Raw genomic sequence first — 17,577 nt, forward strand, 5'->3', positions numbered from 1 at the left:
AAGCCCTTTTTTTTTTTTATTATTAGTTTTTTAACGTGTGTGTGTGTTTCCTCATAACTAAACGTGCTAGCATTCACCTCTAACAAGCCAAAAAGGTCCATCAAAAACAGCAAAGCATCGAGAGGGTTCACCATCACGTAACAGTCACAGGGCGGGCGGATGGTTTTGTTGCAACTTCTAACGATGGAAAACGTACACTATCATTGCCAAAAACAAAATTGAAGAGATGAAATATCTCAAATTAAGGCAAGATGCATCTGCCAAGATAATACATATGCGCATTTGACTTGCCACGAGCATTTTTTTTCTCCTTAAAGAGCCCGACGAGTGATTAAAATTTTTTAATACAATTTTTACTTGATTTAAGCACATTTTCCTTATTAGTGCAGAGCTCCTTTTTTTTTTTGTGAATACGTTTATTTTTTTATAGACTGTAATCTTTCTTGTTAGACGCATCCAAATTTTCCTGTAACTATCCTAAAAAGAAACATAAAAACAAAACGATTATAGCCTTCATTTCATTACTTTTTGTCTTGTTTTTTTCAGACCCATGTTTGCAGTGCCATCAAGGGGAGAGCAAGCAAGAAATTTGATTGACGGATGAAGCAAAGGTGGTTACGAAATGGTGTCAACAAGCTAGCAAAAGTGTCAAGAACGAAGTAGATTTTTTTTTTTTTTAAACATAGTAGAAAATGCCACAAAGCTGTAAACCAGCAACTAAAATCTAAGCAAGATTACGTTTATCCAATCAAGAAAAAAAATGTGCTTGTTTTTTGTCTTTCCTCCTACCAGGCAAACATTTTACTTGCTTTGAGCATTTTCTTCCAGGAATTAAACTTTTGGAGTTTGTAACACCAGTTATATAAAAATTTAGATGAAAACACGAATACCATCATTCAGGGTTCCCATATTTTAAATATCTAAATTCCAATCCTTTTTTTCCCTAGACTGTAATGACCAGTTAGTAAAAAAAAAATATTTTAAAAAATGACAATAATTTGTGACATCTGCGTAAAGAGTGGTTTAGCATTTATCATCGTTTTCATTATTTTGAATGTGCATGCAATTACATCACCAAATAGCTTCCAGAAGCCTGGAAAGAAGTACGTGATATAGCGCAGGCAGTCTTGGAAACATATTTTGTACTTGCATGGGAACCCCGATAATTCTTTGAGTCGATCGGTTTTAAGACGGCTGTTTTTTTGTTTTTAGGCAAAGTATGTTGACTTGTTTTAAGCACTCTTACAAAGACAATTTTTCCTGTCTACTATTAGCATTTTTTTTCTTCAATTAGGTAATATTTCATTCATTTTTTTTTTGTTTTGTTGATGTTGCAAAGGGAAGCGAGCAAGCAATTTAGCAGGAAAGAAAAGTCGGGCTACGAAACGGTGACAACGAGCTAGAGAAAGAGTCGGCAAACTTTTGCGGTACACAGTAGAAAACGACGCCACGCCGGAAGGAAGTGGGATGGGTGGCGGGGAAGGAGTGCTAAGCCGATCTTGTTGTTGCGTGGCGGCGTCACACGGATTGCTCCTTCGGGAAGGGCGCTCGTGGGGCGGCGGGGGCGGAGAAGCCGGTGTTGGAGTACATGGGCTCGTTGGAGGGCGGCTGGGCGTAGGCGTGCTGCGGCAGGAAGGTGACGGGCGGGTGGGCCGGAGGGTTGAGGGGCTGACACTCGGGCAGGTGCTCCACGTCGCGCTGGTGGCTCATGTACTCGGTCGGGTTCAAGGGCTCTGCCGGATGGTTCACAGAGTCCTGTCAGGGGGGGGGGGGACAAGAGATGGGAAGTGGATGTTGTCAACGTGGAAATGACTAAAAGCAAACGGGAAATGCCTAAAAGCACCGTTTTTGGCAGAGCGATACCAAAGCTATTTCGGTAAGAAATGATGAAGTTATTTTGGTTATAACCAAGAAAACCTTTGGAAAATCCCTCACTTGGCTCTTCAACTCAACTCAGGAGTTGTTTCTGTTTTTAGCAATATATTGGAAGACGTTTAGTTGTATGAGGCATTTTTAAATTAATTTTTTTACAGGGGCCCCTAAAAAAAAATATATAAAAATCTGCAAATGGCGGTGCACTGTACTCACTAAAAATTTGGAGTACCCTGAAATTTCAGGATGAGCCTAAAATGGACCCTGTACTGGAGGTACATGCTGAAATTTCACTCAAAAGCAGAATACACCTAACGTTTTATGAGTAGTGTATTTGCCAATGTCCCACACGCACACGCGCACACACACACGAGCACACGCACTTAACTGTTGAAATAACATTTTTTCCCGTCTCTGAGCGCGTCTCCCTTCACCTGCCCGGAAGATTTATTAGTCCTCCATTTTTGTTTGGCGCCAGAGGAACGCCTTTGCAATTCCACACCGGAGCGAGACTCGATTCCTCCTCAGCAAGGGGATTAGTTGTTATGAAGCCGCAAGCTCGAGGTAATATCGAACAGCAAACAGCGAGGTAACCTCACCATGTGGACGGCAGCCGACTCATAAGTAATGGGACACGCTTGCTCCTCTGGGAGGTGGGTGTGGGGAGGCGTTCATCTCCGAGATGTTAGATGGGCTTGTTCGGGATGCACTTCACCGGTTCATGTTGCAGCCTCAACTGGTACATTACCAGGACGGCCTACTGTGCTCCAAACGTTTGTGTTTCTCAACAAGTGCCCTATCAAGATGGTGCCATTCCTTTATTTGACCCACAGGAGACATTTCAACAGCCGACTGATTCATGGGGGGGCGTCCCAAAAACACATGAATTGAATTTAAGATCTGACTTTCAATATATATGACCACCTGGAATGGGCAAAATGGCATCGATATTATTTCCCATATTAGACCAGTCAAAATGCTCTAAAATGGATTTCAATATGGGGGTGGGGGAGGGGGGCTTATAAAACAGCAGAGAGTAAATGCATTAAGGCAGTCATTTTGGAGAAATCCAATTTGACGCCTTTTCATACTGGCCCTCATACTGGCTTTTTCCTGGTGGGTAATGGACCCACGCGGAAGGGGGGTTATGATTTCCAAATCCAGGGGCGGAACGGATGCAGCGTGAAAGGAAATACAGGAAAGGTGTAAGTTTGGCTTAAGAGACTGCGACTAAGAGTTGTGACCTGCTGTCTGCATTCCGCGGCTAGAATGAAGATGCGGGAAGTTGCACCGCAATGCGTTCCAGCTCAACTCAACTGTATTTATAGAGCACTTTCAAACAGCCATCGCTGCATACAAAGTGCTGTACATGGAGCGACTAACATATATACAACAATAAAGCGATAAATCAGTAACAAAGATGGTAAAAGGCACCAAACAGTAAAACTAAGATCAGATCTGAGTCATGCTGAGTCAAATGCCAAAGAATACAAGTGAGTTTTGAGGCGGGTTTTAAAGATGGGTAGCGAGGGGGCTTGCCGAATGTTCACTGGGAGGTCATTCCAGAGAGAGGGACCAGCAACAGAAAAGGCTCGATCCCAGCGGGTGAAAAGACTTTACATTGATCACCCACGCCACGAAAAAGCCACAAGCTATTCATTATTTGGTGTCCCATTTGACCATAATCATGTTTGTTTTACCATTCTGATTGCATTCTGTGGTAAAAAGGAATTCATGATGGAATTATTAAGTGTCTGTCATGGGAGCAAATCAGTTTTTTATTCTTCTTTTTTTATGAATTACAAATGGTGAGAAATCACAGTGCATGGACAGCAACTCAAACGAGACAGACAGGAGACGCATTGAAAGGAAAGGAGCTGATTGGTTGGACACACGGGCGCGGGGGAGTGGGCGGAGCTATTAATGAAGAGGCAAAGTTGACAAAAGGGTCAACAATGACAAAACAAGTTTGTGGTCGCTGGCAGCACTTTGAAGAAGAAAAAAAAAACGGCTGTTCGAATGATTTCATAAACGTGACGACGCCCACGCGCCAGTCGTACATTTGTGTGACTGACAAATCAAACGCACAGCAGTGAAGCTAACCTGATTTCTATTCAAAGAGTATTTATGTGACACCAAGGCACAGCAGCTCATTACTCAGCCGAGACGTGCTACATTGATTTCAGTCTGACGGTAATGTGTTGTTTTGTTGTTTGGCCTTTGGAATTAATTGAATTCAAAATGGTGCACACCTAAGTATTTATTTTTTGAAAGGGTAAAATAGGCATGTATCTTTAGCAACCATGTGTGAAAAACGCTCGCATTTTGCTGTACTGATGATTGAAAAAAAGAGCCATATGTGTAAACTGTCTCAGGAATCAGAAATTTTTGCTGAACTTAGATAAACCCGAGTTTTCATTTTTTGGGGGGGATCAGGCCTCTTTGATAATCCGATGAAACACGGCTAGCATGTGCAGCACTAAATGTCAAGGGAATCTCACATTTCTGCAGCATTTCAAACCAAATATTTACAACCTTCTGCAAATTTCCACCTTTATGGGACGCATCAAGGTGGAATCATATTCATCTTATTCGCTGAATTCAAATCCAAATTTATCAAATGATGTGCACTTCTTACACTAACAGCATGCCCACAAGGGTCTTCAAACCCTGGGTTGGCAACATTTGAGTAGAAAGCACTACATGGGAGTTTAACTCATTCAATGCCAAGCAGGTTTCTTAAGAACCCAAGCATTCAATCCCAAGAACCACTTTAGGTATTTAAAATGTTTTCAATTGGTAGGGTAAAGAAGGGTCTGAAAATAGCTGGCAACGAATGAGTTAATGTATGAAACTATATATATGTAAACGTAAATCAACATGCATTAACAGAAAAAAAAAGATGAGCGTGAAAAGGGAAACGTACGCATATTTGTCACACATCTCTACATCGACGAAAACGACGACCCCCGACTCTGGAAAGGTTTTGGCGACAAAACCATAAGCAGACTTCAAGTGAATCTGACAACAATTGTTTGCCTGAGAGAATGTTTCAATAAAATTGCACATAGAAGCTTGGCGGAGCACAACATTAATCCGTCATTTCAAAAATGTCCTACATTGACTTCTCTGATGGTGCACTCTGCTGGATGAGATCATACTTGTCAAATAGAAAACAGACCATTCAAATCGGAAACTCAATGTCACCTTACCTTGGGTGTGGGTACCCCAAGGCTCTATCTTGGGCCCAATTCTGTTCAGTCTCTATGTAAACGATCTACCTACCATCTGCCCAGAATTAAAAAAAATATTTAAATTAAAAAAATAAAACAAAAAGTTAAAAGGGAGGTTGAGTTATGCTAGCCTGATGCAGATCAGTGGTTGGAAGTAAAGAACAAAAACAAACATGACTAAAACACTACAGTATACTTGAGCAGATTTACAGGTGTCTGAACTCGACTTCGTTTTTTCAAAAAAAAAAATCTGACTCACTAAAACGACCATCAACAGCAATGATTTGCTCCCTGTTAGATCAGCAAACGCATAGACCTTGAAATAAATGGCAGTCTGTTTGGATGGGTAGATGACAAAGCTGACAGAACTGAAGGTGATGACCTTGCGCTTGACAAAACAAATTTGCACGGGGTCAGTGAGTGCGAGCGGCAGAGCTGCTTTTGGCTCGTTAACGTTTCCTTGAAAAAGACTTGGGCACTTTCAGGCTGGGCCAGATGAAAGGCAGACCGTGAAAGTTGCGCGTCTCAAGATCGGGTGGATTGTTTTTCGAATAATGGGTTGAGTCATTGCTTTTCAGGTCATCAGCAAACAGTCAGTAAACCACTTTTACCAGTCTACAACCCACATTCTTCCAAACTCTTGATGTGAGTGCGAGCGGCAGAGCTGCTTTTGGCTCGTTAAGGTTTCCTTGAAAAAGACTGGGGCACTTTCAGGCCGGGCCAGATGAAAGGCAGACCGTGAAAGTTGCACGTCTCAAGATCGGGTGGATTGTTTTGCGAATAATGGGTTGAGTCATTCAAGCCTTTCAATTGTTCTGTTGCTTTTCAGGTCATCAGCAAACAGTCAGTAAACCACTTTTACCAGTCTACAACCCACATTCTTCCAAACTCTTGATGGATTACATCCCCGTACCGGACCGACAGTCAGATTGATTTTTATACGGTAGCCAACCCAAGAGGTTTACAGAATCCGAAACCACAAAGGGTGGTTTGGTTGCAGCTTTTATTTCCCCACGTGCTTCCAGGTGCAATCATCAACCAATCCACATTATTCCAGAAATTGTGTTATAACGATCCGTATTCCAGAGGTCGGTATGATTTAATCTTCTTTAAGAAAGTGCGCTAGGTAGAAAGCTCGGTAGTTGTTTTCGATGTTGGTAGATACATTTATCTAGTAGGTAGGATTTGGTTTTTGGTGGCTTGGTAGGGAGGCAGACATTTAAGTAGACAGTTTGGGAAGCATGTAGGGAGGTGCTGAGGTAGACAGACTGGAATATGGTTTTGCTTCCAGGTGCAATCATCAACCAATCTACATAATTCGAGAGATTGTGTCGTAACGATCCGTATTCCAGAGGTAGGTATGATATCCGTGCAGTACCATATGAGGGTTAAGAAGGTGCGCTAGGTGGAAAGCTCGGTGGCTGTTTTCGATATTGGTTGATACATTTATCTAATAGGTAGGATTTGGTTTTTGGTGGCTTGGTAGGTAGGCGACCATTTAAGTAGGCAGTTTGAGAAGCATGTAGAGAGGTGCTGAGGTAGACAGACTGGAATATGGTTTTGCTACTGTAGGTAAGGCGGTAGCAACAAACTGAACGTGGCTAGGTAGAGTGATTTAGCAAATATTTAGTCCGCAGTTTGGTCAATTGGTAGTAGTTTTGGTAGTTTGGTACAGTAGACAGGTAGTGAGGTTGGTAGGTATGTAGCCATGGTAGGATTTGACATTATTTTAAAGAAAGAAAAGGTTAGCTTGTGACAGCACTCGGGTCGGCAGGTAGGTTGGTTCAAGACTCCTCAATTACGGAGGACGACAAGTTGTAAAGTAAGCAGACTGCTCAGTTGGTTAGTGGGTATTGTTGCGAAGTAGCCAACTAGCTCTGTGTATTTACTTTCGGTACACACTAATTTGTAAATAGTGAACTGGGGAGAGAGGAGTATTTTCAGTTTCACTTCGGAGAAATTGATCAGGTCAAATGGTGCACATTTCCGAAGGGGTTGTAAATCTTCCACACTGTCATTTTTATTTATTAATTTTTTTTTACAGGATATTCACTTCCCCACAAGGCAACTCAACCAAAACGGCACTTGATAACAAAATAAATAAATAAATAAAAATGTCCACTGTTAAAGGTTATTACTTTTCTGGAGTAGGAATTCCAACGAGTTAGCCTGGAGAACCATTTGGATTTTTTTTTTGCTATTTTTTCTAACTTCATGGCATTCTGTTTTGCTATATCTAAGGCATATTTGTTGTGAATTAAAGGTCAAATGAATACATGATACTTGTCAACACTTTACGAAAAAAAGTTTTCCCTTCAAAAGTTGGGAGTTGCGTTATTTGTTTGTCTGAGATTCTGAGATCCTGTTTTCAAGAGCTATAGAATTTGACAAGAAGAGCTCACCGGACCAAATTTAAATCAGAACGACTGCTGAAATTTCATTGAAACAACTTTGAATACCTTTTAATGGCCTAAATTCTCTCAATTTTCATTGACGACCTTTGAAAACCCCGACGCATGTCCGGAATACCCGCCCCGAGAGGGTTCCCTTTGCCAATCTCATAAAATTTATTTCTTTGCAGCGTGCTGACATTCAGATTTCACACTCTGCCAACTCAATCCCATTCTGATGTCGCCTTTACGGGGGTTAGGACTTCAGCAATGCTCCACAGAGGAGTCCATCCTCTCCTCGTCTTTTTTGAAGATCAACTATCGGGTCCTTCCTCTCTTCCCCACTCCAATTAAAGTTCTTTCCAAGTTTGAGCAAACAGGAGGACCGGGGGCACGAGGGGAACTTTATCAAGCGCATACATTTGAACCGAGGCGCTAATCTAAATGAAATCTGGCTCACCTTGAAGTCATTTTGTACTAGTTTGAAGTAGAGAGGCCCCACAAATATCTGATAATGTAATAAGTCTGTCAAAGCCAATCTTTAAAAAAAAAAAAGAAATACGCACACAATCAAGCAGCGATTAACAGGCGGCTGATTCATTTAATAGATTATTGCAGATTCCTTCCCGCAAAAAAACGCATTTATTGGAATTGGTGTGATGTCGGGTGGGATGAACGAGAGGTTCAATCAGCCGTTGCACTGCGGTTTTATTGAGCGGCGTAACCTGGGGGTGCACGGGGCCTTTGTAGGCAAGCCGGGAACGTCGACAGGCGAGTCCCGGGAGGACTTTCACGTTGCGTGGTGCAGGCGCGGCTGCGGCGTCATCACATCCTGAGCTGCTGACTGAACACTCGCAGGGTGGGGGGCAGACTCGATATTCACTTGCGGAAGGGACATCTGCTGCTTGTGCACATGCCATTGGAGATATACTTGATATATTTATTAGACTTTCCAACAATCCAATCAGCTCGTTCCATCTCCTCATCCTCGACCATCCAATCAGGTAAGTAAGAGAGTTAGATTTGTAATGATTCAGTGACTGGCTTGGTGCCTAACATGTCAGGAAATAGTAAAAGCAGATCTTTGCTTCTTTTGAGTCATGGAGGACAAAAAAACAAAGAGAGAATATTGACTTTTGAGAGGCTGAAATTCAGACCATTTGAAATGAAAAAAGGTCTCAAAACCATTGCTGAATTTCATAAATGAGGCGCTCCAGATTCCTATTCTTTGCCAATGCCATTGGTGAATTGTTCATGAAACAAACTTTCAATGAGAATAAGAACAAAAATAAAGATTAATCGCCACAGCTCTGATCGCAAGCTGCAACTGCAGACTGTCGAACCCTAAAAACCTCCTGTGATGCAGATCATGCCTCACCGTAGGTTGAAGGTGTCCTGTGTTTTTATTTTATTTTTTTTAACACTTTTTTTGTGACACACAAATCCTTTTTTTTCCCCTCCTCCATTTACCACTAAACACCTCGCGATCGACTTGGGAACAGTCCGTGGGCTACCGGTCGATCGCGAACGATGCATTGGGCACCCCTGGTCTACAGTATATGAAATCGTTCCATGTACGGCGGGCTTTAGCTACACCTGCACAATCTAAGGAGATTCAATACAAGAGCTGTAGCAAATCAATACAACACTCAATGTGTCCGATAGGTCTTGAATTAACATTATGTTTTGATTATTGTAGCTCGCAGTGGTGTCTCGTCGCATAGCGTCACACGGAGAGCAACTCGACGGAAATAAACATCACGCGATCAATATCCAGCATGAATAGCTGCGTAAACATGCCACCTCCTCTCCTCGGGATGCATCTGGCTGTAAACGTGAAGAAAACGGCCACCGCTGCAACGTTTCAATAAACACCCTTGACTCCGCCTGGACCCCATCCGCACCTAAGTGGAAGGGGGTTGCCTTGGAGACCAATCTGTCAACAAAGACCACTCTGCTGTGTCGCCGTAATCCAAACTGACTTCAATTGATAGACAGCTTTGTTCCTCAACCGCCGCGAGGATGTCAAGAGCAACATAAACACGGCTGTACTGGATTTTTGAATCTCGGTGTTTGGCTGCACAATATACGCCAAAGTGTTCTGGATGATAAAAGTCTTTCAGAAGAATATTCATGGCCCGAACAAAGCATAGACTGAAAATGAATAGGCAAAACATAAATACGGACGCGTTGAAGCAGACATTCTTAAAGACTCCCTCAAAATCCTCACGGCAAATAAACATCAGGACCACGTGTACCGCTGAATGTAGAATTTCTTTTTTTGTTTCTTTTTTTTTTTTACATAATCTGGCGCTGTGAAGTGGATCTGAACCAAAAGTGACGGGTGCACACTGGAGTACATGGTTGTGCCTTGACCTCATTCACTGCTGTGGACATTTCTTTTTGTCAAATCGAATGCAACCGTTTACTGCAACTGACGTATACCGTATACATTAGTTTTGGCAAGCATGGTTTTCATCAAGTAGGCGTGTAAGAGAGACTCGCACCAAACCTCTGTGCGAAATTCAGGGTTTGAAACCATTGCAATGACTAACAGAGCTCCGTAGATGGCGGCATCGCATCGCATTGCTTTGGAATCGAGATCAGCACAGATTTTAAGTAGAAGATGAAGATTAGTGCATGAATCTCTACTTGCTGCTCTACGGTGATGCGGGAGAGAAATGCCAAGGATAGTCGGACAAGTTAAGGCACCTCACACTCGAACACTGGCGTAAACAGAGTATGGGTCGTGGTGGGAAGTAGAAAGGTTGTGTTGACACCGTGATAGGGATAGATTTGGTGGATTTGGTGTTTGCATATCAACAGAACACAATATTCTGTGGGTCTTGAAAGAGTTAAAATGCTCAAAAACAGATGGCAGTGTGGGGATCATCAAGGGAATAAATGGGAATTAAAATGTTTTTAAATTTACAACATTGAAGGTTGGCTCTTTTAAGGAAATCTATATAGAGCCATATCTATTTGATATGGATGTCTAGGTATAAGCCCCCTCAAAAGTTTAGATTTATGCTTGACTAGGTTACTGTTCCATACAATTAGCCTGACTTCCCAATTAATTCCCATTGAATGTTTCCACTTTTTTTTCTTTTCCAAAGAAGGTACCTTGGCTTTGTCAAGATTGGGAAACACCGGATTCGGGTGATTATCGAACAACACGTTGCAAGTCAATAATTACCACGGACCATTTGAGGCAGAAGGGCAAGGAGTCGAATCACAAAAGAAAGTAAGGGTACCGTTACGGTCAAGTGGAAGGCAGTATTTTTGTTTTTTTTTAATAGGGGGAGTTTGGCCGCGGGAAGAAAATATTCCCTAATAAATGAATCTCAATGGAAAATTGTTGGGCGCTACGAGGGTTTATTTTCAGAACACGATACGGCAACGCCTCACTGTGTCGATTTTTCCGAGTTAACAGGCTACTTTTGTCTTCCGCTCCCACCGCCAAACTGCACGTCTGAGCCACGAGTGCCGAAAAAAATAACCCGACGGCATCTCTCAGCCGAGGCTGGACAAGAAAAGACGGCCAAAGACCAAAGGAGAAGGCGGGACGGCGGGGTCGCAGGTGGGGTGGGGGTTCCCGCGTATATTATTGAACAGGGAAGTCGGTTCGAGTCAGAGGATGACAGAGAGGAGGAGTGCATCGGTCTGTGTACCTGGAGGCCAAAGTCTGAGGGGAAAGGCCTATAATGGCATGCGCTAGTGTGAGCTAGGCTGGATGGTGGCATACTCGACAAGGTCCCCGGGGCCAGAGTGAGCGGAGCTTCGCGGGCTGGGGGAGGAGGCCAAGGCTGCAGTATCCAGCTCCGCGTACTGGACCTCGCAGTCCTTGTGGCCTGAGTTCTGGAGACAAGAGAGGGCGAGAGGCGAGTGAGGAGCCACCTGGGACGCAGACGAAGAAGAGCGCGGCAGGCGATTCGCGCCAGGATGCGCGTGGCGATCAGCACAAGCGAGGCAAATGGACACAAATGAAAAGCGCAAACACAAAGTGAAAACACACCGAAGACCGCGTGGCGACGGCTATTTTTGAAAACTTACATAACGCCCACCTCCAGCTCTAAAAATATAGAGACGTACTGTATATTCTCACATTATTTCGTAGCTTTATGGCTTTTCTTTTTCACTCGATACCGGATCAGCTGAAAAAAATCACGCGATCAACCCCGATCTGCGATCACTTAATCGGATCGGGACATCCCAACAAACCAAACACTGACACGACTATGGTTACAATTTGCCGTGCCGTTGAGAAATAAATCGACGCTTCCCTTTTCCGAATTCATGGACGCTAGTGTCCGGTATCAACTCCTAGATGGAAATCAAAGACTTGCAACAGAGTTGCTTACCGAATCAGCAATACTAAGGCACATAGTGGACATAATTCTACAGTTAAAGTTCTCTTAAAAACACGTTGGGTTGAATGGCAACCCAGTGACCTTCCGCATATTTTCTGGATTGTTAATGAAACTTCTGGTGAGACTTTGCTGCATTGGGATGCGCATGCAGGTTTCTGGCGCATTGAAATAAATAAAAAATCTTGAAGGAATTCGCAAGGGTAACGTCAGAAGATATTAACTTGTTTTACGATAATACTTTTGGGTATATTTAATGTTCATATGATTAATAGAACTGATTATTCACATTTTTAGGAAGCATCTATTGCTTGTTTATTTTTTTCCAGTCATAATTCACCTTTTTCGTGTGGACAAAGGCCGCCAAAAGCACAGAAAAGCTGTTTTTGAAGATATCTGAGTTAGCATGCACATGGCCTTAGACTCTTTACATGCAGATCACAAAGTTGCCTCCCTGTTTTCCAAGTTCAATTCCCTTCCCATTTCGGCACTGATCAAGTGTTGATTTCATTAACGTGCTGCGGTCCTGGAGATGCTGAGACATGCATGTTAGCGTTCATGTGATTGAGCCACCAATTGACCCGATGAGCAATTGGCCTGAGAGGATGACTGAGTAAAACGACTTCAGCGAGTTAATCAATGGACAATGAAAGCATTCAGCATTGACTCTGAAAATACTTTTTTACCCCCCATCGTCCACAGTCTTAGCGTTCGTCGGTCGAGTGGACACTTGAAGGCGGTGTGTTAACGATCCTTAAAAATTGAAATCGAAAACAAATGTAACAAGGATGATGGTTCCCCCATCCGCCAATAGCCCAGTTGTCAGAAGCAGTTTTTAAGTATCAGGGGTGCGAGATTGACAAGCAAGATTAGTAAGAAAAATACTGCAAAATATGTGTGAAATCTTCCGAAAGGGAACCAGCTGCCATTATATTTCAAATGGGATGGGATCATCTCTGTAAATGTTTGACACTCTTGTTTCCGTGTCTGAAATTAAAACAATAAAGTACTTATTTAGACGGAAAGCCTACTGAGACTGAATCCACAGCCTGAATTGCTTCAAAACACAATCAATCAACCATCAAGTCCATAAAATGCAACAAATTCTCATGTATATTATGCCAACCATTGTTAGATTGCAGCTCGACAGTGACCAAAACGAAGCTAGCCGTTTCTTATGAAACAGGTAATGACCATGCTAGGTACGAATCAAAGCTAAACTAGCTAGCAAGAATGCTACCTATACAGAATATTGACATTATCTAAGAACTGAGCAAAGACTTGTGTGTAGATTAGATAGATAGATAGATAGTTACATAGATAGATAGATGGATGCGCAGCTTGTTGGTTAATCCTGTAATTCATCTATGGATTTAGTTGTGTTTTGCTCATTTACCAGCACTGTCATTTGAGTAGTGTAAAACAGGTGGGATTTATCGATACAGAGCACTTGATGGTGCAAGACTGGTGTCCAGATGTTTGACATCTACGGATAATGTACACATCTGGCATTCATTAGCCTACTTTCATGGTAGTGGTCCACAGTCCACAAAAATGAGTGTTTATTTGAATTTCCTATCTATCTATCACGCTAGCTAGCGAGCTAGCTAACTATACACCAATCAAGAATAAACAGTATAAAAACAATTCGGCGCAGATAGTTCAGACAGAACTGTAAATGTATTCAAAAAGTTCAATGAAAGCACAAAAAGTTTTAATAAACTGAAAATGCAGGTCCCAGTTGCTGTCAAACTGTTATCTGTGGAGGGGGGAGGGAGCTGCAAAAGAAAACCTCTGACACTTGATTCAAATAAATACCCCCTCCCTAAATGTGTTGGAGGAACACAATAAATTATGAAAGCTATCAATAAAATTAAAGTCAGATATGAATTTTGCATCCCCACACGCGGCGTCTTTCGATGGATGGCGATGTGAAGCCGCCTTGCTGCTCTTTTATTCCTCATCCATGGCAGGATTACAGGGAAAAGATTGAGGCTTTTACCGAAATGAATGTTAATAGTTCACATCTCGGCCGTCATCGTCGTCGCTGGCTGCCTACTTAAATATTGGGAATATTTGTCACGAGCAGGGTGCAATCAGGGGGAAAATTACAGCCGCCTCGCATTGGGAATTGGCAGATAGTGTTTTGCCCCCGGAGAATCGTCATTAGCAACAGCAGTAGCTCGACATGTCGCTCACAAGAAGCGTTTGGGAAAATCGCATTTTACTTGTGCTTAAAAATGGAAACTTACAAGGAGCAAGTATGATCAAGTTGTATTTTAGATTCTCCGAGGCCCTAATTTATTATCATCAATAACTTGTGCACTATGAGTGAAGCCATCCAAGGGGAAAAGGGAGTATTTAGTGAATAAGCCCCTGCAAGTCCAGATGAGTCATTAAAAAAAAAAATACCATAAATGCCGAAGCAGCATTAAAAAAAAAAAAAAAAACTAGAACTATGCTGACAGCTGAGAAATGCATCAACAGCGGAGCTCGGTTTTCCATTTTAGATGATGCCTGAGAGCGCCAAAAGCTTTGACTTGGCACTTTCTCTTGTTGTCTATTCAAAGTAACACGCCGAGAATATGTGGAGGATGCTTGGTATTGCAATAACATCCACATCCTTGCTGCATTGCTGTGATTTAAAGCCTCGGACATTGCCACGGACAGTGGCAGCATTTCAAAATCAACACAAGTGTTGCATTGACATTTAAAAAAAAAATAAAGATCAAGAGGGTTGAGAATTTTCATCTGAGAGACTGTATCTTGCGACAACAGAATTGTGACTCGTGGTCTTCTTATCGGGAAACAATGTTTTAAGGCTCCACATAAGGTAAATATACTTAACTCTCTTACTTTTATATTGAAGCAGAAGCCTGTTGCAATTGTCAAGGAAGAAGTGGATTGTCCAGGCTGCTGCAGCTTTAGAGTAATAATGGGGAAAAAGAAAAAAACAAAACAAAACAAAAAAACAATAAAAGATCCAGCTGTGACTGTCACGCTCTCCTCCTCTGTATTTATTTTTCATTCATTAATCACATCATTTTATACTCAGACTAATCAGTGCTCGATGCTTAGCGATGACACACAAGCAGGAAGCTATGATAAGCTATGTTAGCTGGACAGGCTTCAACACGCACCGAATGTTCACGACAATTCCGTCGAAGACGCTTGAGCCCCGTAGAGTACCGATTGGACATACTGTGATGAAGATTAAGTTTGTTCAGCGTTATTTCACCCCGAAAGACCAATTTAAAGCTGAGCTCTTGTTACCACGAGCAGCAGCTTGCCGGCTCGTTGTCACGCGGGTCACATTCGGGTGTTCTCAGTCTCCAATCCCCGCCATTCCACTTTGCAGTAATTACTTATAACCACACTTTTGTCCTTTTTCATTCGAAAGCAACGCCCAACCGTCGGCATCTTTTTGTCACCAGAAAAAGAGCGTGCGCGGCAACAAATGTCTGAGCAGAAACCGGAAGCTGCAAATGTGGTATTAAAATGGGTAACCGAACAAGTCACTTTTCAATGTCAGGTAAAGTGTTAATGTCTGACGTTTGCGTCGATAAACTGATGTAACTTATATCAAGCCAAAAAATGCCAATAACTATCTGTCCAGAGGCTGCTATTAAAAAAAAAAATCTAAGTTTGTTTAAGTGACCTGGCAATTTTTTTAATCATCTTTTTTTTTTTTAAATATGCTTTTGCATTGAGATATCCCAAAATTGTCTAGACTCCTCAGCGAAAAATGCATAAATGAATTCGGACATATGCCGGAGGTGGGCGTCAAGCTTAAGACTGTTTGGCCTCGGAGGAGGTTTGCGCCGCACCGTGTGTGACTCCGTGGTTGCATGATTGAGGTTAACTTACTCATTTCTCTCCTTGTATAGTTTCTCACATCCACATCAGCACCATCTGCCATCAAGGCTCCTACGGACCAAATTTTCCTACTTCATACCTCAACCTGGCAGTGGTGTTTTGTTTTATTCTGTTTTGTTAGATGTAAATATGTTGCATTGAATATACTGTATAACTGTATACAAAATAAGTAAATAAAGCAAATAGATGGCCATGGTTGACCTCTTCAGGCCAGAGCAAGAGGTGCACAGCATTATAACTTCAGTCAGATTGTGACGATTATGTATTTAATGTGTACTTGTGTGCGTACGTGTGTGTGAATGTGTGTGCGTGTGCGTTGTTCTACAATGGATGAGGTTGCTGCTGGCTACGTTCGCAATGTTTCATCGTTGCATAGTTTTATTTTTGTTCCTGGCACTGAGACAATCTTCATGATCACACCCAGTCTCCTCATGTCTGTGCTTTACTCAAATAATAAGTGCCCCATGACTTGGCAGCGACGCAGGGGGAAGATGCAACACAGAAAGAGATAGCGATAGGTAGAACTCGTTAGGAAGAGATAGAGAGAGTAAACGATAGGGATGTAGATTTGAGAATCAACTTGACAAAGCGATAGTGCGACTGATAGGAGGAAAGATCGATAGGTAGGGTGGAAATAAGAAGTCTACCCCTGTTTCTGATATAAAAAATAAGACCAAGACAATTCATTTGAAACCTTTTTTTTCTCTTCTAACCTGTACAAGTCCACGGCTTCATTTATTTTTAACCTTGTATTTATTGGCCAACAACCCATTGTCCTTTTGGACATTTTATTATGGCCCAGCGAAACCACGGTTGAACTTTTTGGCCATCCAGTAATTACAAAAGGTACGTTTGGCGCAAACACAACGCTGCACATCACCAAAACAGCAGCATACTTACAGTAAAGTATGGTGGGGGCAGACCTTTTGGGGCTGTTTTTCTTCAGCTGGAACTGGGGCCTCAGATGAGGTGGAAGCAATTATGAATGAACAGGTCAAAAGAGCAGGAAGTGTTGACATGAAACCGCCAAGAAGCTTCTTATAAAAAGTGAAAAACAAAATGCCATTAAGAGTACGGCAACGGCTGAAATGGGCTTGGGGTAAATCAGTGGCACTGAAAATGGTGGCAGGTGTGTGCCGCCTATCATTCATCATGAATTCGAGTCGTTAATTCTACACGCCCTGCGACCCTTGTGATTTGAAAATGGATGGATGAATTCTAAACACAATCACATCCCAGTTGTAAATTATCTCAGTTGTTATTAGCACTTTTGAAAATATATATTTTTTAATGAATTGAATTTTACAGAAAATAGGTCTTATTCGAAAGGGACAATATTTTGGAATGATTTATCTTGGTCTCATTTTTCGGACTTTTTCTATCCCGCGAGCAGCAACAGTGTTATAGAAAACATTAGCTAGCTAGCTATATAGATCGATATCTAAATAGATAGCGAGATATATATTTAATCCCTACGCTCTTTCCCTCGCTTCAGTCCAAACCGATTACTAACTGCATCTTGAACAAAATTAAGCTAAAAATGGACAGAGTGAGACAAAGGCAAGCGCTAGCAGGTTAGCATCCCGTTAATATCATGAGCCTCACCTGCCAAATACCCTCGGCTGCAGGTCGCTGTTGTGCGTGAGGCAGCAGGGAATCGCATTGAAAAAGCGTCTTTGAACTCAGCCATCGTCGGGTAGCTCCAGCAAACATTTACATAAAACCCAGCGAGACACACATACATAAGCACACAATTCACGCTCATTGTTTAAATGCCCCAAAAGACTTTGTGTAACTCAAACCGGGGACTCTAGCCAAAGCAAACTCAAGCTGTGGGGG

General features: G+C 42.2%; 1 protein-coding gene across 3 annotated transcripts in view; it reads right to left on the bottom strand.

Annotated features, from left to right (window-relative positions):
* Window positions 1–443: 443 nt before the first annotated feature.
* Window positions 444–17,577, bottom strand: part of nectin1b (nectin cell adhesion molecule 1b) — a 166,572-nt gene continuing 149,438 nt past the window's right edge. For 2 of the 3 annotated variants that reach the window (XM_019887322.1, XM_019887321.1), the window contains one exon: window positions 444–1,755. In XM_019887322.1, coding sequence (XP_019742881.1) covers window positions 1,519–1,755 — 237 coding nt within the window. In that variant the 3' untranslated portion in view covers window positions 444–1,518. Of the gene's footprint in view, window positions 1,756–11,166; window positions 11,354–17,577 lie in introns of all 3 variants that reach the window. The other variant, XM_019887325.1, reaches the window with a different exon arrangement.

The sequence above is a fragment of the Hippocampus comes genome, unplaced genomic scaffold (genome assembly GCF_001891065.2).
Source record: "Hippocampus comes isolate QL1 unplaced genomic scaffold, H_comes_QL1_v1.1 scaffold194, whole genome shotgun sequence".
NCBI lineage: Eukaryota > Metazoa > Chordata > Actinopteri > Syngnathiformes > Syngnathidae > Hippocampus > Hippocampus comes.